Source organism: Neopelma chrysocephalum, unplaced genomic scaffold (assembly GCF_003984885.1).
Source record: "Neopelma chrysocephalum unplaced genomic scaffold, ASM398488v2 Primary Assembly neopelma1_82, whole genome shotgun sequence".
NCBI classification, from domain to species: domain Eukaryota; kingdom Metazoa; phylum Chordata; class Aves; order Passeriformes; family Pipridae; genus Neopelma; species Neopelma chrysocephalum.
This window is the reverse complement of record NW_020897744.1, coordinates 654,074-676,739: the sequence shown is the minus strand read 5'-3', so window position 1 is coordinate 676,739 and position 22,666 is coordinate 654,074. Positions and strand designations below refer to the sequence as shown.

At 44.3% G+C, this 22,666-nt stretch overlaps 1 protein-coding gene across 1 annotated transcript in view; it reads left to right on the top strand.

Moving 5' to 3' along the window:
• The window catches only part of VPS53 (VPS53, GARP complex subunit), a 64,654-nt gene that overhangs the window by 17,171 nt on the left and 24,817 nt on the right, over positions 1–22,666 (top strand). The window contains exons 5-14 of the mRNA XM_027690793.1: positions 1,960–2,046; positions 2,323–2,438; positions 3,598–3,717; positions 9,187–9,265; positions 10,194–10,337; positions 11,637–11,779; positions 12,939–13,080; positions 14,018–14,119; positions 17,512–17,606; positions 22,231–22,473. Coding sequence (XP_027546594.1) covers positions 1,960–2,046; positions 2,323–2,438; positions 3,598–3,717; positions 9,187–9,265; positions 10,194–10,337; positions 11,637–11,779; positions 12,939–13,080; positions 14,018–14,119; positions 17,512–17,606; positions 22,231–22,473 — 1,271 coding nt within the window. The remainder of the gene's footprint in view (positions 1–1,959; positions 2,047–2,322; positions 2,439–3,597; positions 3,718–9,186; positions 9,266–10,193; positions 10,338–11,636; positions 11,780–12,938; positions 13,081–14,017; positions 14,120–17,511; positions 17,607–22,230; positions 22,474–22,666) is intronic.

Here is a 22,666-nt window from a genome sequence, read left to right as displayed (position 1 = left end):
GTGGATGGTTGGATGTTTTAGAGTTCACCTTGGCAGTCATGCCATGGAGAGCTGCTGTGGTTATTGTCCAAGCTTGCATCTGAACAGCCCTAGGAGAGGGGAGTGGGATCAGAGAAGTGTCTAAGAAGTGTGCAGCACATTGGGAATTTGAGGTGGTCCTGCTGTGTCTGCATTGCTCTACTGTGCTGTGTGGTGTGCAGGACCTCCCCAGACTCATTCCAGCTGGTCCTCTGCACCCTCCCTCCCTGTGGTTCTGCATGCGTGAGATCTTAACAAACACCTGTCCCTGCAAGTTGGCTTAGGGTATGAAGGAGGATAACACCTCCTTTTGGAGAATCTTTAGTTGGCAGGATAACTCCTCATCTCTTCTGAAGAGTTCAGCTCTGACTTCTCTGGGATCGTGCAGAGAAATTAGGATTTGACATTAGTGCTGAAGCAAAGGGAAACACAGCAATTGGCATCTGAGAAGAATTTCAGGCTGACTTTTTTCTTAATACAGACCTATCCAAATCTCAGACTGTGCAGGGCAACTGCTGCTTGCTTAATAACCCACTTGAGTAATGTGCTGCAACTGTGGTCTGGGCCTCAGTACAGAGACAGAGTGAAATATGTTGAAAGGAGCATTCTTTGGTTCTTTGGTTTGCACTTAATCCACAAACCTTTAAAAGGAGGAGAAAATTTAATCCTAGAAGGTGGCCAGGCTGGAGCCCAAGGAGAGGCCTGGTGGAGGTGTTCAATCCTGGTACAGCCATCCCTGCAGCCCGTTTGTGTGTTCATGTCCCTTAGTGAACATCTATCTGACACCTCTGTGACACCAATCAATAAAGTGTTAACTTTCACATGATTCAGAAGATATTTCAGAGGAGAATTTTTTTCTCCCCCCCTCTGGAAAATGAATTATAAACCGTCTCCAACTTTTATACTTTTATTATAACACAGCTATGTTCCAGCAAAAGCTCCTGGCAGATAGTTTCCTCATACATTTCCAAATGAAGATGTGTTAAATTTATTTGCTGAAGGAACTTGTAGCTTGTGCTGTAACCTTGGTCATGGGACTGGGTATAAAAACAGAGGGATAGAAGCCCACTTACCAGCGGGAAACAAAGTGGAGCTGGAGCTGGAAATGTTATCAGACTGGGAAGGCAGAACGTGTTGAATTACTTCAGAAGTCAGATTTTGGACATGTGATTTCTGGACATGTGGCTTCACTCATGGAATCCACGTGTAGTTCACGCTGGTTGTGTGAGGTCAGGGTGCACCACGGTTGTATAAAGGGGACCAGGTGCCCCAAGAAACTTGCAGTAAAACAGCACAAAAATCCAGGTGAGATCCATTTCCTGGGCTCGACCCTCTTTGCCTGCTAAACCTGTGCCCTCTCTTCTTTCCTCCTTCCAGGAGGAAAGAGCCATTCCTCCTGCAGGTGGGTGGGAGAGCTGCCCACTCTGAGGGAATCAGCATCGTGTTTTCCAACAGAATAATAACCTGTGAATTTAGGGAGGAGTTTAGGCAAGCACTCTGTGTTCTATATGTAATCTTGTGTATTTTTTAATTAGAATTAATGGTGATCATAGAGATTTTATGGAGGTTTCATTTTTCTGCTCTAAATATGTATTGATCAGGAGTAAGTTCTACCTATTTTTCCACACTGAGTCCATCGAAATCATTCCAGTAACCTTAAACCTGTTCATAGTTCTTATTGCAGAGCTGCTTTCATAGAATATCTCAGTTAGATTTTGCCAAAACATTATTGTAAAATGGATACTGAAACCCTGATCCACTCAGGTTAAATATTCCAACATGGTACATTGACTTTCGTTGTGCTGATGATATTTTCTTAGTAAGAAAACTGCTCCCCTCCACTGCCCCAGCCCAGGGGCTGTCGAGAGCAACTGTGTATTTCTTAGAAGGTGAAAAATGAATGCAGATTTTCTTTCCACTCTGACCTTGTTTCTTTTCCAGGCTCTGGAAGAAGCCCAGAAAGCCATTCAACAGCTCTTTGGTAAAATTAAGGATATTAAAGACAAGGCTGAAAAATCTGAACAAATGGTGAGCAGCACTTTCTTTCTGGCTTTTGGAAGGGAGGGAACACTGACTTTTGCTGCCAGTTCATGTTAAGAAGGGAACATTTTTGTCTTTGGTCCTGCTGGCTGGTTGGCAATTTGCTGTCAGGTGTGTGTTGAACCCGTAGCTTTGTCCTTGAGTTAACAGGGCTGCAGAGCTGACACCTCTGCAGTCCCAAAGAGGGGAAAAGAACAGCTTCTTATCTACTGAAAATTTTATTGCTGTGGCTTGATGTATTAAAAGTGCATTTTCATTCGCTAGGTTAAGGAAATCACACGGGATATCAAGCAGCTGGATCACGCCAAGCGTCACCTGACCACCTCCATCACCACCCTCAACCACCTCCACATGCTGGCAGGGGGGGTGGATTCACTGGAGTAAGTGTGGGAATTTTCAGTGGTACTTTGGCAGCACCGCTGAGTTCTGAAGTTTGGTGCAGTGCTCTGAACGGGTCTGTCACAGCTGCTTGGGTTTTTGGAGGGAATTTTGCTTAACAGGCTGCAGTTCTTGATTTTTGCTGGCAGATCCTTCCTGTGCAGCTCTGAGTGACCCTCAGCCTGTGTTTGCTGTGTTTAACAGTCTGCAGCATCGATTGCTTGAATTGCTGTGTTGATCCTTGGTGATAAGGAACAGTGTGGCTTCATTAAGGAGCAAGTCAGCCTGTGCAGTTGGGTATCCTCATTAGGGATGTGCTCTTGGGGATCTGGGGGGATTTTTATCACTCACATCTTAAACTGTAATGAGTTCTCTTTTTGGTAAAGGCCTACTCTAGTTTTCATTCTAGCATGAGTTTAAGGAAACCTTGCGGCCTGTACTGTGTATGAATTGGAGGTTAAATATTTCTAATAATCCTTTCTGGGTTTTTTAATGTGCTTGAGGAGCACAGAGGCTAGAAAAATACAGTTTTTTACATGTTGCATCTGTGAAGTTGCAAGTCCCAGGCACAGCCTGTTCTTGGGTTGTAGCAAATTCTGCACGAACACTGGGTTGGTAAGTGCTGAGAATAAAATGTTACTTAGGCTGCTGTCTCCACTGGGACGATCCTAAAGGATGATATAAAAATAAATTAACTTGATTTTCTTTTTCGCTGTCAGTTCCCTGTGAAAGTTATTAACAGAAAAGTCAAGGCTAATGGCTTTTCAGCATCGCTCTCCTCCCTGAGAAGCTTTAACTCACACTTTGTGTGTGATGATGAATGGCTTCACTCGGGTCATTATAGTGAAATAACATTTACTGCCTCCGGACCCATACTGGGAAGCGGATGCATTCAGTAGTTTACATGTTCTTTGCCAAGTGTTGCTTTTGACATTTATGTTTTTTTGAGGCATTGTTAGATGTGTGCCAGATTGGTTTATTTTAGCATCAGTTAAGTGAAATTTTAATGCTGCATTGGAATGTTAATGAAGAGTTGTGTATGTTAGAAAAATAAATTTCAATAGGGGCAGGCATGACCCAGTGGGGATGAAGTAACCTGTGGAATTACCACCCAGGATTTTCATTGCATCTGGCTTTGTAAATCTTTAATTTCCTCTACAGGGCTATGACCAGGAGGAGACAATATGGGGAAGTTGCCAACCTTCTCCAAGGTGTTGTGAATGTTTTAGAGCACTTCAACAAATACATGGGGATCCCTCAGATTCGACAGCTCTCTGAAAGGTAAAAGGTTCAAATCCTGAGCACTTACATTCCTGCTGGGAAGGAAGGTTAGGAAATGCATTAGACAGGTTCAGTGTCTCAAGGATGTGAAGGCTGGACATGCTCCTTTGAGTTTTTTCCAGCCAAAAGCAAACATGTTAAAATTGGACACAGTTTGCTCAAATCTTGAGCAACACATTGTGTTAAATAACAGTAATTAGTATGGATGTGATTCATGAATGTTCTGTGCTTCTCATTGACTGGTTTTTCATTTTCTTACCTGGAGTGATCTGTGGAAATGCAAATTGTTTTATGTGATCTTCACGTGCAGGTGTTTGTGGTGAACCCCGAGGCGACGCTTTCTCCTGCTCTCTTAACCTCAGCGATAGAGCTCACCAGCCTGGCATGAAGCACAAATGTATTCGTGACCATGGTGATGCCTGGGGCCCCCTTCTGCCCTGACAGTGCCAAACTGCAGTGCCCAAGGGGTTGGGCATGCAGGATTTCTTTTTGTGCATTTTCCAAACTTGGTTGTTCTGAGCACTTTGAGTTTCTTCTGCCAAAACCTGCTCCCATTGCCCAATTCTGCTGAGATTTGAGGCTTGCAGCCAATCTTCCCAAGCTGGCATGCAGCACACCTGACTGCTCTAAACACTTCTGCTTTGTGGGTTTATGTAGTCTTGATTTTCTAATGTGGAGATACATTAGAATTTAATTGGGTGAGTTTTGGTGCAGCTCCCACAGCACGTCCCCAGCCCTTCTCAGCAGTAGCAGGTGAAGGCTCAGTGGTGACTAAGCCACCACATCCTGGTTTCATTTGGGATGTGACAGCTGGGTGTCAAGGGAACAAGGCCCTCCTGTTCTAGGGGACATTGCTGACCCTGGCTGAGATGACTTTGCTCATTACAGAGGTACTGGAAGGAGTCTTCCAGGCACAGTAATTAATTTTTTGGGCTAAAACAGCAGCTGGCTGCCTGTGCTGTTTAGTGATGGAAACAGTGTTTGAAAGATTTGTTTGTAATGTTTTCATGTAAATCTGTTGGACTTTCTTTATGGTATAGATACCTCTTCCAGAAACCCCAGATGGAATCTATGAGACAGCAGAAGAAAAATCCACTCTAAATCTAGAGAGGGATGGGGCCTTGTTTTAACAACACATTTGACCATAAGCATTTGCTTAAATGAACATGAACATCAAGGAAATGTAAACATATATCAGTGCTCTTTTAAATTTAGGCTGTTGTCTATTGCATCTTCATGCTCAGAAAGTTTGCTTGCTTCATTTTCTTCCAGAATGGTAATGCCCTTTGGGCAGAAACCTGCTGTCATTGGCCATTTTAAGGCCAAATATAATTTAAGCCTTGGTCCAGAATTCTGGCTGGTTTTCCCTTTCTAGTGGATGATTATTTAATACTTTTGCAGTTGCTGATCGTTACAAAAACGAATTCAGGCTGCTGCTAAAAGGCACAGTGGTTTCGAGTCACGCCAGCGAGACTGGCAAGGACGTGGAGGAAAACTTCTTTTGTTTTATTCTGCCTTCGAGATAAGGATCTGAAAAGCTCAAGAAAGTCTGTTCCTCCTATTTTTAGAATTGCCTCGGCAGGGTTTTCCTTCCAGTGTTTATACAGGGAGAGTTGCACCATCTGGTAGTGATAGAGGCGGCTGCTTGTGGGGCGAAAGGAGCTGCACTGGGGTGCTGCTGGGAGCTCTTTGCTGCTCTCACATCCAGGCAGAAAATTCCTGCAGGGAGGTCTGTGGCACCGTGATTCTGCTTTGGAGTTTGCCTGTTACGTGTATGTATTAGGGCCTGATTTGGAGTTGAGTTTTCTCTCTCTTTTGCTTGGAAATCCTTTCGTGATTCATGAAACATCAGAGGCAGTTTGCCTGGCTTCTCGCAGTGATATTTTTAGACCGTGAAATCGCTGGGGTTTGATATCTCCTGGATTTGTTTAAATGGTGCAAGTGAAGCCTCTAGCGTGTTTGGGAAGGCAAGAAATGCTTTAGTAGATGTTGGCAAAGAGCTGTGACAGTAACCAATGTCTGTTATATACAATAAGTCTATTATATACGCTGCTAAACGAGCAGATTCTGTTGCTTTCTGTAATAAAGAGCCTCTCTTTCTTGGCGTGAATGGACTGAAGCCAAGTATGAATGGGAAACCATGGGAAGGAGAAGTGCCTGCTCAGTGGTGGTGGATGTGCTCTTTGTCATGGGGTATTCAATTTAGCTTCCTGCTCCTGGATGCTGTGAAAAGTAATGATGTGTTTTTAATGTTGTTTTCCACCTGTTCTATCCCTCTGAAAATAACCAAACAAAATCCCACTGTATTCATTGGAAACCTGGACTGAACTCTCAGTGGTTGGCTTCTTGTGCTTATCCTGTTGAGTATTGACGTACAAATGTCACAATTCACGTCCAAATGTAAATATTTTCCTAATAGTGTTCCTAAAACAACTTCTAATGTGGTGCCTTGGAAGTCGTTGTAGTAAATAGGAATATTTTCTTATCTCTCAATCCTCTTCTGTTTTCTGTCTGTAGAGGGGGAGGTACAATTAGTGGTCACAAACCCACCCATGAAAGTGGTCGAGCAGGCCTAGCAGGTAGTGGAAAAAAGCTTGGAAAGTATTTAGGAGAGAAAGATGATTACAAGTTTGCCACAGAAAAACAGGCTGGCTCAGCCTCTTTTTATCTCAGCAAGCTGCCAGGCGTGGTTTAAGATTTCTGGTAGCTTTGGCTAAAGGAGTTGTGGTTTCTAGTAATGTAATGTCATTTGAAACAAAACAGTGGGTTTTCTCGTTTTTATTTTTTAAAGGCAGGGGAATCAGAGAACAGAAGCCACTAATAATAAAACAGAAGTCAGAGAAACAGAAATCATTAATGTTTGGATAACCAAAGGGTTTGGCACATGGGAGCAGCCCCAGGAAAAGGCAATTCCCTGCTGCGTGGGACGCAGGATGGCTGCTGGGATACCCCAGCACGTTTCTGGGGGAATCTAGTCATGGAAAGATACCCTTATCAAACTGACCTGAGGCTCTCAGAGGTCCTAAATCTGTTATCTGGGGTTGCTGAGCCTTAGTGGGCAATTCACTTTATACAAGTGGTTAAACACACAGCCACGTGCAGGAAGGTCCTTCAGCGGTAAATGGGAGCGCAGCCACTCGTGGGGTTGAGACTTTTATCCCTGCAGTTTCCATTGCATGGGGATTATTGGGAATTATTGAAAGGCTCACAGCTTTCCATGGGGGCACTAATCTTCTAGTGGCTAAAGCAAGTGCCTCCCGTGTTCTCTGACTAAAGCAATCACGCTGTAAAGAGGTGGCAGAAAGGTTTTCATGTTTCTGGGCGTGTGTTTGAAGACAAAAATAATAATAATTGTGAAAATAATTGTGTGTGTCTGTGTGTGTGCTTATGTAAAGAGTGGTAGATACTGGGAGGGCAGTGGGGTTCCCTGTCCTTGCTCACACCTAAACCTTTGGCTACTTTAATGGCTCTGCCCAAACCCTCTCTTACAAAATATGAAGGAAAAAGAAAAAGGTTAAAATCCCTTCTCATTGTTTGCTTTTGAGAGATTTTTAAGCAGGACCTATTTTTAAAAAATACATTTTTTTGACATCCCACTTCAGCAAGGCATTCCTGCAAGTTTCTTAATTTAAGGATACGAGAATCCCCATTAAGACTATCCTTAAGTACTTTCCTGAATCAGAGCCTAAAACAACAAAGCCCATGAACAGGGATTTTAACTGCTTGACAGAGCCCCCTTTAAATTTGTTGAGTCTTTAGGAATCTGGCTGCTGCTCTTTTCAGTGCCTCCACTGTGCTGCACTGCAGCTGTTGTCAAATAGGAAGGTCCCTGCAGCCACTCACAGGGAAAGGAGCACCACTACCAAGAGCTTCCAATTGTTTATACTACTCATTATGTTCATTAATTTCTGTATTCTGACTCCTAATACAAAAGATTTCTTCCTTCCCGATTATTTGAAAGATAAAAATTTTCAATCCATGTTTTACTGTCTCTTTTTCTTCTTTTTTGCCCCTTCTTTTTCTGAAGGATCAAAGGGTTTCTCACATGAACTGCTGGTGCTTTCTTGTACAATTTAAGCACAAGTAAACTTGTAGTTGTGGCTGCTGAGCTGGGTTCCTCCTTAGTGCTTAAATTTCCCTCTCTATTTCAACACATTAGTGAATCCCTTTTGTTTCACAGTTATGAAGGTGTTAACTGGGGATCTTTACCTGGAAGAGTAGAGGAGTTTCTGAACATTCCTGTGAAGCAGAGAGCTTAAGTGAGAATTATGTTTGACATTGCAGGCAGGAAGCTGTTCCAACAAAATCCCCATAAATAAATCTTAGGGATGGCAGGTCGTACATCCAGTTAAATCACAGATATAAAGTTATATTTCAGCTGTCATTTTTAAAGGACTAGAATTTTCTGCATTTGGCACCATTAAACAATCCAGCCTTTTCTCCAGCACTGTCAGGTCATCTCATAGTGTTTCGCTACTAATGGAACTCAAATGGGAAGATTAAAGAAGCAGATCATTCCTTGATAAGGTTGAGGAGTCTTAAACAACCAAAAAAAAAAATCCAAAGTCTTCTCCCCCCAGTCTGAGCAAACATTTTCACAACAGTAAATGTCTCTGCTCTCACTAACATATCAATCTCAGTGGAAAAATCCACTGCTTTGAATGATCAGTTTAGACCTGAAAGCATTTCCAGTATAATAAAAACTGATGGAAGAATTCAAGGGCTGCAGAGGGATATAAGTGCCTTGCTGTTTGCTTTGGCTCTTTCTAGTATGTGTAGGCATTTCCATTTCCCTAGAAGTATCAATTAAGCTATATTGACTTTTATTTCTGGAAATTGGAAGCTTTATTCTCTCAGCCAAATAAAGAGCAAGATTGTGGTTTGTTCAAAACTTTTAACACCCGTTTCATACCTTTGCTCTTTTATGCTTCTTAAGGCGTGGAGAATTTATAGGATAAAACTGCAGCCAGAAGTATATGGATGCATTTAAAAGTAGGTCAGTACACCTGGAACTGTGAAAGGTTCACAGTGAAGATTGAGACATTGTGAAGCTTTTTACGTGTTAGGAACATATATTTGTTGAAACGTGATCAACATACAGAAAAGTAAAGGTAGATTGATGACACTGGCATTAAAAGAACCCTGCTGGTTTCTCAGCTGATTAACTGGCCCTTATTGAAATATTAAAATGGCAGCAGGACAAGAGACTCTAGGACATGTTCTGGTACAGCTGAGGGGTCAGTGCTGTATAGAGTTGTCATCCCAGTGTCATTCAGGGAGAAAACACTCTCCCAGTTCTGACACACCGACCTTCTTAGCGTGGATGTTTTCTCTTTAGCATCCTTTCTATCCCTTAAAAACCTTCAGGTAGCTGTCAGTGTTTCAGTCCACATTGCAGTAATGTTTGCAGGTAATGAAACAAAGAGGTGGTTGAGCCACCACCAAAGCCCTCCCTTCTGTCCTCCCCAGGGTGAAGGCAGCACAGAACGAGTTGGGACAGCAGATCCTGGCTGACTTTGAGGAAGCCTTTCCTTCTCAAGGTACAAAGGTAAAGTTCTCACTTTCCTCCTTCCTCCCATTGGAAAATTGTTGCTGAAAACTATTCAGTGTGATAGTCATTGGGTTTTGTCTCATTTTACATCTAGATTTGATCTCTCTCTGTTTCAGGAGTTACTTTAGAAAGCAAAGGGTGCTGGGTGGATTTCTCACTGTTCCTGTCGAGTGAATGTGGGGGAGAAGTGACACTTTCCCCTGTCACACTGACACAGCTATTGCAGTGAGGGCTGCAGGCAGTCAGAGAATGCCCCAAATAATTCCTGTGTGGCCCTATAGACCAGCGTGGGGTTCCCTTGGCATCTCACCCAGTTACTGGTTATTTGTTTGTCACAAGAGGTTCATGTGTTCAGAGAAAGCCGAGCGCAGACTGTCTGTTGATGTGGTGCTACCAAGTTTGTCTCTGGTTTACTCAGACAGCACAGACACAAATCTGGACTAGGGCTAAGGCACCAAATGTGCTTCCCCAACATTGTGCATCCAAGTGTTTGCAAACAGTAAGGGAGGTAGGTATGAATTTGAATTTACTTCAAAGAAAACACAAGTGGTGTCTTTCCAGTACCAGCTCTGCTGGTTACTTCGTAAAACCAACAAGTACAGGAATGAGGAAAGTGTTTGGAACAGTTGATGAAGGACAAATCTGTGTCCATGTGAAGCAGCATCAAAACAGCATTTTTTTAAAAATGTTTTAAAATTTTTTGTTTTCTCTGCTATGGAAAAACTTTATGGCCAGTGAAATGGGAGCAGCTCAATTTTCATCCCAGGGAAGGAAGGTGCAGCGATAAATAAAGAGTAGCAGCAGAAGCATTGAAAAGAGAATAATGGGAAAGGATAAAACCAAGATAACCTGGATGCAGTGCAGTTTACAGTCACCCATTCAACTATTTAACCTTAAATCCCTTTCTTCCTGTTTATTTTGATAGAGGACTGGTGGACCCAGCAATGTCCTACGTGATGCATGTCTGGTCGCCAACGTCCTGGATCCCAGAATCAAACAGGAAATCATCAAGAAATTTATTAAACAACACCTCTCGGAGTATCTGGTGCTTTTCCAGGAAAACCAAGATGTAAGGGAAACTTAAAAAGCTGCATTTGGATTTCACATTTTGCTCTGCTGGCGTTCACAAAATTCACGCTTCCACAAGTTCCTGTGGTGAAAAGTTTTTATCCCAAGGGTTTGGAAACAGTGGGTGTGATATGGCTGATGAGCTGGGAGTCAGTGTCCTCTCTGCCAGCATGACTTCCTCCCACCTTAGACCTCAGTTTCATATATCATCACCAGAAATGTTTTCCCTTTGTACGGTAAATAAATCATTTCATGTCAGATATTCTTTCTGCCCTGTAAAGAGTTGAAAAATTAAACTCTGAAAATTGCAAAGCACCTCCCCCCAAACGAACAAGAAAACCCACAAAATGCTTGAAAAGCCATGGGGGAGGGATTTCTGGGAAGTTATTTATCTTTGTAGCTAATTTTTAAATTTCCTGTCCTGATACTAACAACTTCTTAAAAATGTACTAAAACCTCCTTAAATTTGGAAAAAGACCCACCACAAACCAAAACCACCATTCGATCAAAATGTATTTTATCAGTTTCAAGAGTTTGACAAGGGAGAGAGAGAGGCTAAAATGCTTACTTTTAAATAGCATATTTCCATCAAAGTTTTTTTTGATTAATCTTTCTTTTTGACCAGAAAGCACTAATGTTAGGGGGAAAAAAATCCCATCCTGCTCAGGTTGTAAGAATTGCTGTAGAATTTTGAATGTGAGCTAAACGTAAGAATCCAGGAATTCCTGCATTCTCATCCCACTGTTGTCTTTCACCTCTCTGTCTGTGAAACAAAGAGGGGGGGATCAAGTGAAATATTATTGGATTGAATTTTCAATAATCTCTGCATGATTTAGGAGTACTGTTATCCTCATTTTCAACAGAACTTGCTCTCTTAATTCACACAAGATAGGATTTTCAGTCTGGCATGTGTTTAAGCACTTTGAATCACAGAATCATTTAGGTTGGAAAAGACCTTTAAGATCATTGATTCCAACCATTCCCCAGCACTGCCAAGTCCATCACTAAACCCTGTCCCTAAGTGCCACATCCACACATCTTTTAAATCTCTCCTGGGATGGTGACTCAGCCAGTTCCCTGGGCAGCCTGTTCCAATGCTTGATAACCCTTTCAGCGAAGAAATTTTTCCTAATATCCAATCTAAACCTCCCCTGGCTCAACTCGAAGCATTCAGAATAATATAAATAGAGGTCAAATTAGCTCTGATCGATAGCCCAAGCTGCTCAGCAGCACGGTGAAGCAGCCAGGCTGGATATTAGGAACTTCTGCTGTTAGAGATGATGTTCTCTCTGTGATCCAGGTGGCCTGGCTGGATAAGATCGACAGGCGCTACGCTTGGATCAAGAGGCAGCTGGTGGACTACGAGGAGAAGTACGGACGCATGTTCCCGCAGGAATGGTGCATGACGGAGCGCATCGCCGTGGAGTTCTGCCACGTCACCAGGTGAGCCTCCAGCAGGCTTGTGCTGCCTCCCAGCAGGCTCATCTTCCCTAAAATAAAACCTTAGCTCGTCTCCTGCCACGCTGGTCGTACATCCATCGGACTCCAAGGGCGCTCTTCATAGAATCATAGAATCAGCTGGGTTGGAAGGGACCTCTGAGATCATCAAGTCCAACCCTTGATCCACTACCGCTGCGGTTACTAGACCATGGCACTAAGTGCCTCATCCAGTCTCTTTTTAAATATCTCCAGGGATAGAGAATCCACTACTTCCCTGGGCAGCCCATTCCAATGTCTGATCACCCTCTCCGTAAAGAAATTCTTTCTAATATCCAACCTAAACCTCCCCCGGCACAGCTTAAGACCCTGAGCCCTCTTGTCTTGCTGAGAGTTGCCTGGGAAAAGAGACCAACCCCCACTTGGCTACAACCTCCTTTCAGGTAGTTATAGAGAGTGATGAGGTCTCCCCTGAGCCTCCTCTTCTCCAGGCTGAACAGCCCCAGCTCTCTCAGCCTCTCCTCATAGGACTTGTGCTTGAGTCCCTTCACCAGCCTAGTTGCCCTCCTCTGGACCTGCTCCAGGACCTCAATATCCTCCTTCAAATATCCTTCCTTCAAACGCCTGTGTAGAGTTGTCCGTGATTAAAAGCAAGTGAGGGGTGGAAACCCTGAGAAGTGTCACTAGAACTGCAGGAGAGATGATGTGGAAATCAATTTTCAATGGAATAGAGGTAAAAATCAGTAATGTTAGAGGCCAGGTGGAATAGTGTGAGCTGACTGCAGTGTGCCTGCCTCAGACCAGGCTCTTTGTCACCCAGAAACAGGACCAGAGGAAGGTGCCAGTCCCAGTAGCACCATTGCCTTTGTTCTGGGACCCCATGGGAGGCACTGTGCTTCCCAAGGTTTGATCCTGCGGGCTTTCCCTGCGGCAGTGCTGTGCTGGCTGTTAGGAGATGGGGTCCTGTTACCCAGAGAGTTCTGAGCAACTGTGGTTGTGTTTGAAATGGGATCTACAAAGCAGTTTTATGTTAGAGAGCATCCTAGGAATTAGCTTGAATTTTGTGATGAAAGTCTCTCTAAGGAATAGGCCGAATTACAGTGTTAGGTTTCAGATCTTTATGGAAAACCACATTTGTTTTTTCTATTTCCCCCTCTCTTTCCAGGGCAGAGCTCTCTAAGATCATGCGCACGAGAGCGAAGGAGATTGAGGTGAAATTGCTGCTGTTTGCAATTCAGAGGACAACCAACTTCGAAGGATTCCTGGCTAAACGCTTCTCAGGCTGCACTCTTGCTGATGGGACAGTGGTAAGGGGGTTTCTAAAGAGCAGCCCTTTCTGAACAGCTTCTTTGGGATAAAGAAACCCTCTCACACGTAGCTCTGGTAGTGGGAGACTGCAAAAGATGTCACATCCAGCCTCCTCCTGCACTGGCACATTTGGGTGTTTAGTGGGACTGTGCTCAGTGGACTGGAGTTTGAAAAGTGGTTTTTGATCGTGCAGACTGTGTAGAGAAGGTGGCACAGGACTCACAAGAATAAAAATACACTGATTGTGTCCTTTTATGGTTCTCCTGGGCCCTGTGCTGTTTTCAGCTGAAGCCACATAACTATGGGGAACCACAGAGCAATTATGGAGTGATGACTGTGTTACAGTGTTTGTTCTCTGCATGTCAATGACACATAATAACTAAAAGTCCCCTCTCACTTCTACTTACCACAGGTTCACCACATGGGACCAACTTTCAATCCCACATTGTTGGGTCAGTCTGACTTAAAGGGACATTGGTAGCTTCTACTTTTGTCTCATTTGGTAGATTGTAAAGGCAGAGCCAAGGGAAACAGCTCAGGGAGTATCTATGAGGCCATTTCTGCTTTTTCTGCCCAAAATCTCACCCAGGAGCTTTGCCAACCAAGTGCTCTGGAAGCACAGAGTCCACGTGTGGCTCAGAAGCCACTGGTTTGAGGTTGGCTCTGTCCAGCTGGTGTCTTGAAGCCTCCTTGGATGTGATAATTCAGCCTACAAGGAAAGCCTGCTGGACCCACTTGTAATTTGCTGTGGGTCAGTGGGTGCTGCTGGTTAAAAAGGGAAGTTCTGTCAGGTTTTCCTCCAGGCTGAATTTAGATCTCTCGAGAATATGACTTTATTTTTTTTTGAAGGGCTCAGTAAAGCAAAACATGGATGCAGCTGTGTGCCAGAGGGCACAAAACTGACTGTTCTCTAAGGAGCTTCCTCTTTTTCAACAGAAGAAGCCAGAAGTGCCACCTCCTTCCACCAACCCATTTCTGGAGGATGAAACTGGGACAGAGACAGATGAGATTGTGATTGAGAAAAGTGATCCGGACAAAGTAAGTCTTTGAAGTTCTCCAGTTGTCAGGGAGGCAGTCTCTCTGTCAAAATCTCCAGTGGTGCCTGAGCTTTTCCCATCACATTGATTTGAAAGGTTTGTTTTCACAGCAATTAATTCAGTGCACTTTTGATCCTTTGTGCAGCATAGAGGCTCCCAGTACGCCCATGGTTTGCTCTGGCTCACTTCACTGAAACCAAAGCAATCTTTATTTCAGTTAATAGTGCAGAGACAATCCTGCCACGTGAGAGTGAGTTGGATTCTGTTCTAGCCTGTACAGCAACAGCTTAAGTGTAACTACAGGATTTCTGTCAAAGAAAGATGAACTAGCCCAGTTGGGCTTTCAGATCCCAAAAGAAGCTCCTCCACAAACAGTTGCAATTCATATTTTGCCCTGTCAGCCAGACAAACTGTCTGGAGTCACCAGGCAACTCATTGAACTTTCAAGTGTCAGTTTTAGATTTGCACTCCAAATAAATTACTTCTGGGATTTTTATCTCTGTAGTGCTTTTCATCCATTACCTCTGCAAAGAAGGCAACACCTAATGGCTTGTACAAGCACTGAGCTTCCAAAGCCCTCTGCAAACATTAAAGAAGTGAATAGTAAATGCAATTGTTTTGATTGGCACCGATATCAAAGCTTATAAGCCCCATATTTTTTATTCACCAGATGGATGTTTTCTAAATGTTCAATTGTAAGTTGTTTGAGGCTGGTGCTCTCTCCTTATTTAGTGTGTTTACAGCCCTGTAAATGGGCCATGTACAGGTGTATCCTGATGGATGACCAGGGCCCCAGGACCTACTCAGATCTGTACTCCTGGGGATATTAGGGGATGGTAGTTCTCCACCAGCACAGTCTGGTACATCCCCTCCAGATCTTCACGTGAGCAGGGCAGCCCTGCCTTCCACCCACAGCCAAAGTCCTGAAACAGAATGATTTAAGTGAAGTTTTGCTCTTTTTGTTAAAATACAGCTTGGACAGTTGGTATTGGCTGGACTTTTATCAGTGAAACAGTGACTGGGAACTTGGGGAGACACATGTGGTGTGTGTTCTGGGAAGAGCTTGCTTTCCAGTATCTAATGGCTGGGAGAAGGTTGGCTTTGATGTGCAGTGTTGGGGTGAGGAGACGTCCTTGGAGAGGTCGATGTTGCTAGAAGGCAGATGAGAGATAATTACAGTAATTAGTGCTGGGTTTATTGAACAGCAGAATGCACTGCCCTGGCCAGAAGCAGTCCAGGAGCTTCTGAGAAAAGAAGTGCTGTGCTCCCTGTACCTGGGGAGGCTGGTGCAAAACCATCCACGGAGGCATCCCTTGAAATGCTGTGTGCTGAAGTTGCCCTCTTCTTTTGGGAATTCCATGTGTTAATGCTCACAGTGCAGTGCTGGGTTCTGCTGCAAGGGCAGCTGCCCTGCAAGGCATCTGTCTGCCAAGTGGGAGGCCTGTGGGCTCCAGCATTTCGGTGTCACAGTGCCAGCAGCTGGTGGTTTGTGCTGAGACTTCATGTTGGAGGACTCATCTTCTGCTGTCACTACATGGAGAAGAAAAGGGACAGGAAGAAGTGAAGGGTTTTCAGTGGAAGAGCCCTTCCAAGACACTAGTCCCGAGAATTCAAGACACTTGGGAGTGTAAAAGGGAGCACAAGAGTTTGGGGGGGAATCCATGTTAAAAAAGCACCTCTTTTAGCAATCCTAACAGTTCGGTTTAATCTGTTTACTTTGGATAGTAATGAAAGGAAACTGGGCCAGCTGCAGACCTCCTTACTGTGACAACAGTAACCTTTTATTATTTCCATCAAACTCAAGGAGGAAATAGCTTAAACATCTGCAGCTTTTGGACAGGATTGCACACTCAGAAATACAGCTTCAGTGCTACTGTTAAAAGATTTAGTATTCTCCCCACCAGACACGCTGGGAGCAGCGAGATGGGGAGACACACGCACACACAGAGAGCCAGTCCTGCTTTAGGAGTTGGCTCTTCCAGCCTGGTAAATCGTAAACATGGTGAATTTGCAGCCTTGTGTTGGCACTGCCATCCTGGGGACTTGGCCACTGGGAGGTTTCTGCGAGTACCAGCTATTGTTCTCCTCCCGGCTCTGACGAGCGTCTGCATCCGGCAGAAACGGGCAGGCCCTGGCAGAGGGGCTGGGATGGAGGATGCTGGTAGTGGCTCTGTCCCAAAGCTGTGCAAACTCAGTCAATTCTCCAGTCATGCTCTGGGTGAGAAGGTTAATGAAGCCAGGCTCATAAAGGTGGTCTGCCCTCCGTAAAACCTTTTGTTCACTTTAGGTTTGCAGCCATCCGTTAGGATTCATCGTGTCTTTGGGGCTGAATTATTGCTGAGAAGTGTTTGCCTTGTCACTCCCTGCTGTTTCTGCCAAAGACTTAGTGCCACCTCCTCTGTTTAGGGGAGAATGTCCTTTAAGCTCTCTTATTTTGCTTTTCTTACACTAAAAAAAAAATTTCAGCTGGAAAAATTCTTATCTTCGTTGGCTAGGAGCTCATCCTGGCTTTTTGTAGAGAGAGAGAAGCAAGAATTCCATTCCAGAGCCGCTGCAACCCTCCTTGCAGCCAGTGAAAAATTTTTAGTTTGCTGGGAAGCAACAAGAAAAATTGTCTATTAGTAAAAAAATAATAACAACTGAGCCATAGGGCAAAAAAGAGCTTAAAGACCCTGCCCAGCCTGGTACTTAAACATGCACAAATTTAAGCATATGAGTAGTCCCAGTGGCTTTGGTGAGCTGTGCTTGGCCATGGTATAGAGTGCAGCACTAAACTAAAATGAGGCTAAACCGGATGGCTCCCAAATGGCACACGTGCTTAATGCTCTAAATGTAATTTTGAAATAGAAATCTTTGCATCCCCAGAAACATGTTTCACAGAGAAAGCAGGCCTGTAGTGTTGCCTGTATCATTCCTGTTCCTCCAGTAATTACATGCTGTTTATCTAAATAAAATTCATCCAGATGAAGTCTGTAACTTTGAGTTATTACTCTTGATATTCTAAAATGTAGGGATTTTTGAATCTTGCTTCCACATAGCTGCTGCATTTGATTTCAGAGGAGACTAGTGGAGTCTTGTTACTGTTTGAAGGATTCAGCGAGGTTTTCTTTGCAAACTGCATTAAGATTCTTTTGCTGAAATCTGTTAGCATGGAGCAGGCTTCTCTTTAAGGATAAGAATATTTTACAAGTGGAAAGATAATTCCTTGGATTGCCAACAGCTCTGTAAGAGGGAGGGAAGACTTGCCTGCACTGTCAGTTATATGCTTTGATTACTTGACAGTAAATTTCTGTTATAATATCTCTTAAGACTTAGATCCTTCTGTGCCGTTGCTGTTTCTTCAAGGTCTTACAGGGCAGGTTTGAAAACAACTTTCTCAATGTTTTCTTACAGCCAAAGAAGCCAAAGGTCCCTGACAATCCTTTCCATGGCATTGTTTCCAAGTGCTTTGAGCCTCACCTTTATGTGTATATCGAGTCCCAGGACAAGTGAGTAACCAACTCCTCTTTGGGGTTTGTTTGCTTTTGAACGTGTTGGATTCTGTACTCAAGCTGCAGAAAATTAATTTATTGAAAGTCTGCTTTCATCAGGAGCAGTGTTTGTGGTTCAGGAAAGTTTTAGTGGGACCTTTGCTTGGGCAAAATGAGTGTTCAGGGGGCTGTGGATGTTGGTTTCAAGTGTAATTGCAAAGGCCTGCAGGAATGGTGCCTGCTGCCTTTCTGCGGAAGAGGCTTAGTGTTCCTGAAATTACTTCTGTTGCCTCTGCAATTCCCACTGCAGACATATGTCTTTCTTTCATCTCGTGTCTTCCACAAATAATAGGTTTGGGTTTTCCGTAAAATACACATGTGGCTTCGTGGCAGAGGGGTTTCAAGATTTGCTTTGTAGAAATAAGTTACTCGAGATCCTTAGATGAAAGCTGCTGTAGATGAGCTGGCTGTAAGATAACATTATCATTGCTCACAGATTGGGACTTTGTCAGGGGCTTTAATCCCTGGAACGCTCCTTCATCTTCCTCTTTGACTTGCAGCAAAATAACTTGAATGAAAGGAGCTTTCAGCTTAGAGCTCAGAGAAGTTTTTAGAGCTCTCACCACACTTTCTGTGCACCTTGATTCACACCAGGGTTTAAATAACATCTCGGTAACAACTGCAGTGCCACCTCGGAGAGGAGATAGTTGAAAAAGGTTCAATTTGGTCTTTTAGCACAGATTAGTGGCTGGAAAGGAGAAGGAGGTGCCTGCTTTGTGTACCCCATCTATCTGTGCCCTCTTGTCTTCAAGGACTTACACATGAGAGAGTGCATAACTTGAGGCTCCTGGTGTCCGGATTTTGTCCAATCTCCACAATAACCACCTTGAAAAAGCTTTCCCATGTCCCATCAACCTTTTATGCTTAAAAAAAAAGATAAAATAACTGAAACTTTGCACAATGGTCTGTCATGCTGGGCTTAGGTTCCGCTGTGCAGTATAACAAAGGGAAACTGATATTTCCCCCCTGCCCTCAGCCAACTGAGCACTGACTTGTTTGAATATTTCTTCCCTTCCCACTGGGGGAGATTTTAATCCCCGTTTTGGTAATTCTACCCCACTGTGCTCCTAGCCCTTTCAGTTGCCTTTTTTTTTTTGCCTTTTCTTTTACAATCATGAGATGTTTTATATTAGCTTTATAGCCACAGGCTGCAAGGAGTTCAAAGAAAAACTGCCACAGTATTCCCCATGCTGCCCCTGTCTGCCAAAAATTGCTTTCCTTCATGATTTTCTCTCTTCTTCCCCCTTCGATTGAACTTTTGAGGAATCTGCTGCTGATGTCTGAAAATGAGATGTTGCTTAGATCATTAATTGTGTGTTTGGGCTCCGAATAGTGAGAGTAGTGCAATAGTTTTGTTCATCATTGCCTGAAATCTGTGGCAGAAAGCAGCCTGGGCTTTTTCTTCCAAAAAATTGTTTCTATGCCCACTTAAAGAAACACGTTGCCAAAATCTGTAGCAGTTTAAGAGGAGACACCTGAAAGAAAGACTTTCAACATGCTGCTCTCCATTCTCAGCTGCAGAGTAAATATCAGATTTCTTAACAGCAAAGTGGATTTCATTTCTGCCCCTTCGGGGCTGTGTGTCTTTAGCTCTTCTTTGTGGTCAGTTGGAGCAGCAGGAGCACACAGACACGAGCTGAGCTGTTCTGCTGCAGGGAAGGAAGGACTCTGTCAGGTCTGCAGGGTTGAGCGTGTGCAGAGCTGTGCTTTAGTCTGCTAAAAGGCACGTCTGAGTTCAGATTGTTCGGAAAACTGGCACTTCATCCTGTGTGTTTGCAGCCTCAGGAGCAGAGGGGCTTCCAAAATACCCAGTCCATGGAAACTATTCTGCAATGGTCCAGGTGTCTCAGTGCCATTGCCCTTTTTCAGTGCCCAGCAGACACCACTATTCACATCACTGGGCACACCAGCGTCCCGAGCACTGTGTTCTTCTCTCGTGCCGCTGAGGAGTTGCCTGGTTCCTCTCATGATTGCCAGAGGTGGAAAAAAACAAAACTCCTGAATAGGTTGAGTGAAAGAAAAAAGGAAGAGGAATGCAGGAATGAAAAGATTTAAGAACCAGAATAAAATTCCGTTTGGATGATTTCATGTCATTCTTTCTCTTGGTTAGATTTGGCGAGTTCTCGCTCCCAATAAATATGCTACTGTTAGGAAATACCACATCTGCACTACCAGAGAATTTTCTTGGAGCTTTTCCGTAGAGGCTATGGAGAAAATATTCATTTTCTGTAGCTCTCCTGCCTTCTTCATGTTTCATCTCCCAGTAGCCTTTTCTGCCAAACTCTCCGTGCTCCCGTTGTACCACACAAAGGTTTTTAGCCTTCATATTATATTTGGGAAAACTGAGACTAACGTGAAAGTTTGCCATCAACCGAGGTGGGCATTGATGATATATTAGTTCCCTTAGTGCCCAGTATCCTGATGTTTTGTTTGTACCAGTCCCATGCTGAAATAAGAGCAGTCCCATAGCCTGGTTTGACAGGCAGTTTGTCCAGGTTGGGATCAGAACAAGCGTGAAGCCCCAGCACTGCTCTCCCAGCTCTTCTGAACAGCTGCATTTTCTCCTGTACCCCAGTTGACAAGACCTTGGGGGACCAGGAAAATGCAGATACATTTCACTTTGCCTTGGAGAAGAGAACATGTGGACTAAGCATAAAGAAACAAAAGCCATTGACATTCCTGACCGTGTCTTGAGACTGAGAGAATGAAAAAAAACCAAAGTGACTGGTGAATGCTAAGAAAGCTCTACTTTGTTGCCCATCTGGAGCAAAGCACAGATGCAGAGGTGGAGATGCAGCTGTTTAATTTGACAAGGAGTGAGCCACGTCCGCTTTCCTTGAGAACCTGCAGGAATCTGCAGCCTGCAGCACGTGTGAGCCCTCCTGCAGCTCCATCTGTTTGGCTCTCCTACAGCTACAGGGGGAGGTAGATTTTGCTTCACTGTGGCCGAGTACAATCAATGCTTCAGTTCAGCCTCCAATTGCTCCTGCCAGTGTAGAGATTTATCACATCAGTCGAGCAGCTTGATGTTTCTACAGTGCTTGTAACACAGCCGAGGAACTGGGTGTAGCTGTGGAATCAGAGCTGTGCACACTGCTCAAGCAATAAGCAGCAAAAAAGGGGGCTACTTGTCTTTGCAATAGCCTGGCTAAAGCCAGAGAGCCTCGCTCCATGACTTAAAGCCCTGATACTGCAAACACATTTCTGTAGATTAGTTTGGCCCAGTGGATCACCCACGGTAGGAGCTCATCTGTTCTGGGGCAGCAGTCTCCCAAGTTTATCAGGGAAAAGACTTGTGTGGTGTCGTGGATTCTTTGGTAAACTGGAATCAGAGGGGTTTTCTCTTTCACAAGAGGAAAAGAAAAAAGGGACAGAAACTGGGGAAAAGTTGTCATTGTTGGCGGGTTTTCCCCTTTTTTTGGCAGAGGTAAGTGAGAATGTGCTGAAGAGTCTCAGCCACTCTCCTGAGGATTTGGCTTTCTGTTCAGATACCCCAGATCATGGCACAGCACAGCCATTACACCCTCAACAGTGAGAGGGGTGAAGGCTGTGCCATGGGAAGGGGAGAGCTGGAGGAAGTGGAGCCAACACCATATTAGAAACAGGAATATAAAATACAGAAACTGCTTTTGGTCAGCACAGTGCCACTCTGTCATGTGAAAGGCCTATACATTCCTCAAAAGCCAAACAAAAAACAAGCTGGGGGAGGAGGTTTGTTGCTGTAATTCAGTTCATCTGGCAAAGGTTATTCCTTGGAGCTGAGCTCCGGTGTTGGGAGAGCTGGTCTTGGTCACTGACACGGATGTGCTGTCTCTGGAGGAGTAGGACCAGAGGAAGTCCCTGGGATCAGAAGACTTCTCTGGTTCTGTGTTGAAGCTCTGGCCCTCTGCCACACTAAAAACCTTTTTGTCGTGGTGAAACGATGGAGTGAAGTTTATCGTTGCCTAAAGACCGAAATATTTGAGCAAGGACCAGACTATAATGAATCATTGGAGACAATAGGAGGGCTTTTTGTGCTTTTAAAAGGAGTTTAAGTAGGAAGTGCACTTTGTGCTCGTGCTAAATAAAACTTCTTTAAAGGATGTGTGAAGCTGTGCTGAACCAGGTGGTATCCAAATGGGACCAAGAAATGGCAAATGGCACACCATTTCGAGCACATCCCTTTAAAATCCGTATTCCCCAAGGTCTGCTCCGGAGGCTGCTGAGATGGGAAGCCTGACTGTTACTTTTCCTGGTGCCAGGAATGAAACTTGAGCACACGCTTTATGCACTTGCATCAAATGTGCTGAACCCAGTCCTGGCAGACTTGGGAGCTTTTATATGTGACTGGAGAACAGATTGAAGCTGCCACTAAAACTCTGGAGCACAAAAGGTCGTTACTCATTGGTCTGGTCTGTGCTGTTGTGTGAGCTTTGTGCTGGGAGGGTGGGATGAGAAAGGACCAGGATACCCACCTGCTAAAATCTGGACGTGCTCGCTGCCATCACAAGACACGGCGTCCTGGTTTTTAAGCATTATTATCTTTCTTCCCTCTGTTTCCTCCCCCAGCAGACTAAAGTGTCTTTGTTGTTTCCCCCATCAGGAATCTCGGGGAGCTGATTGACAGGTTTGTGGCTGATTTCAAGGCTCAGGGTCCCCCCAAGCCCAACGTGGACGAAGGAGGAGCCGTCCTGCCCAGCTGTGCCGACCTCTTTGTGTACTACAAGAAGTGCATGGTGCAGTGCTCCCAGCTCAGCACTGGCGAGCCCATGATAGCCCTGACCACCATCTTCCAGAAGTACCTTCGGGAATATGCCTGGAAAATTCTCTCTGGAAACCTGCCCAAGTGAGTCTCGCTTCCCAAACGCTGCAGCAGCACCGTCTGGTGAGACATTCCAGAGAGGAGCAGATGCTTTGTAAAGATAATTAATAAATACATCCTTGTGGACAGTTATTTCACTGTCAAGGACCCCATGTAGCATCGATAGGACTACATTTACCTCATAGTTTTCTCAAAAGTTCGGTTTGTTGCACTGAGA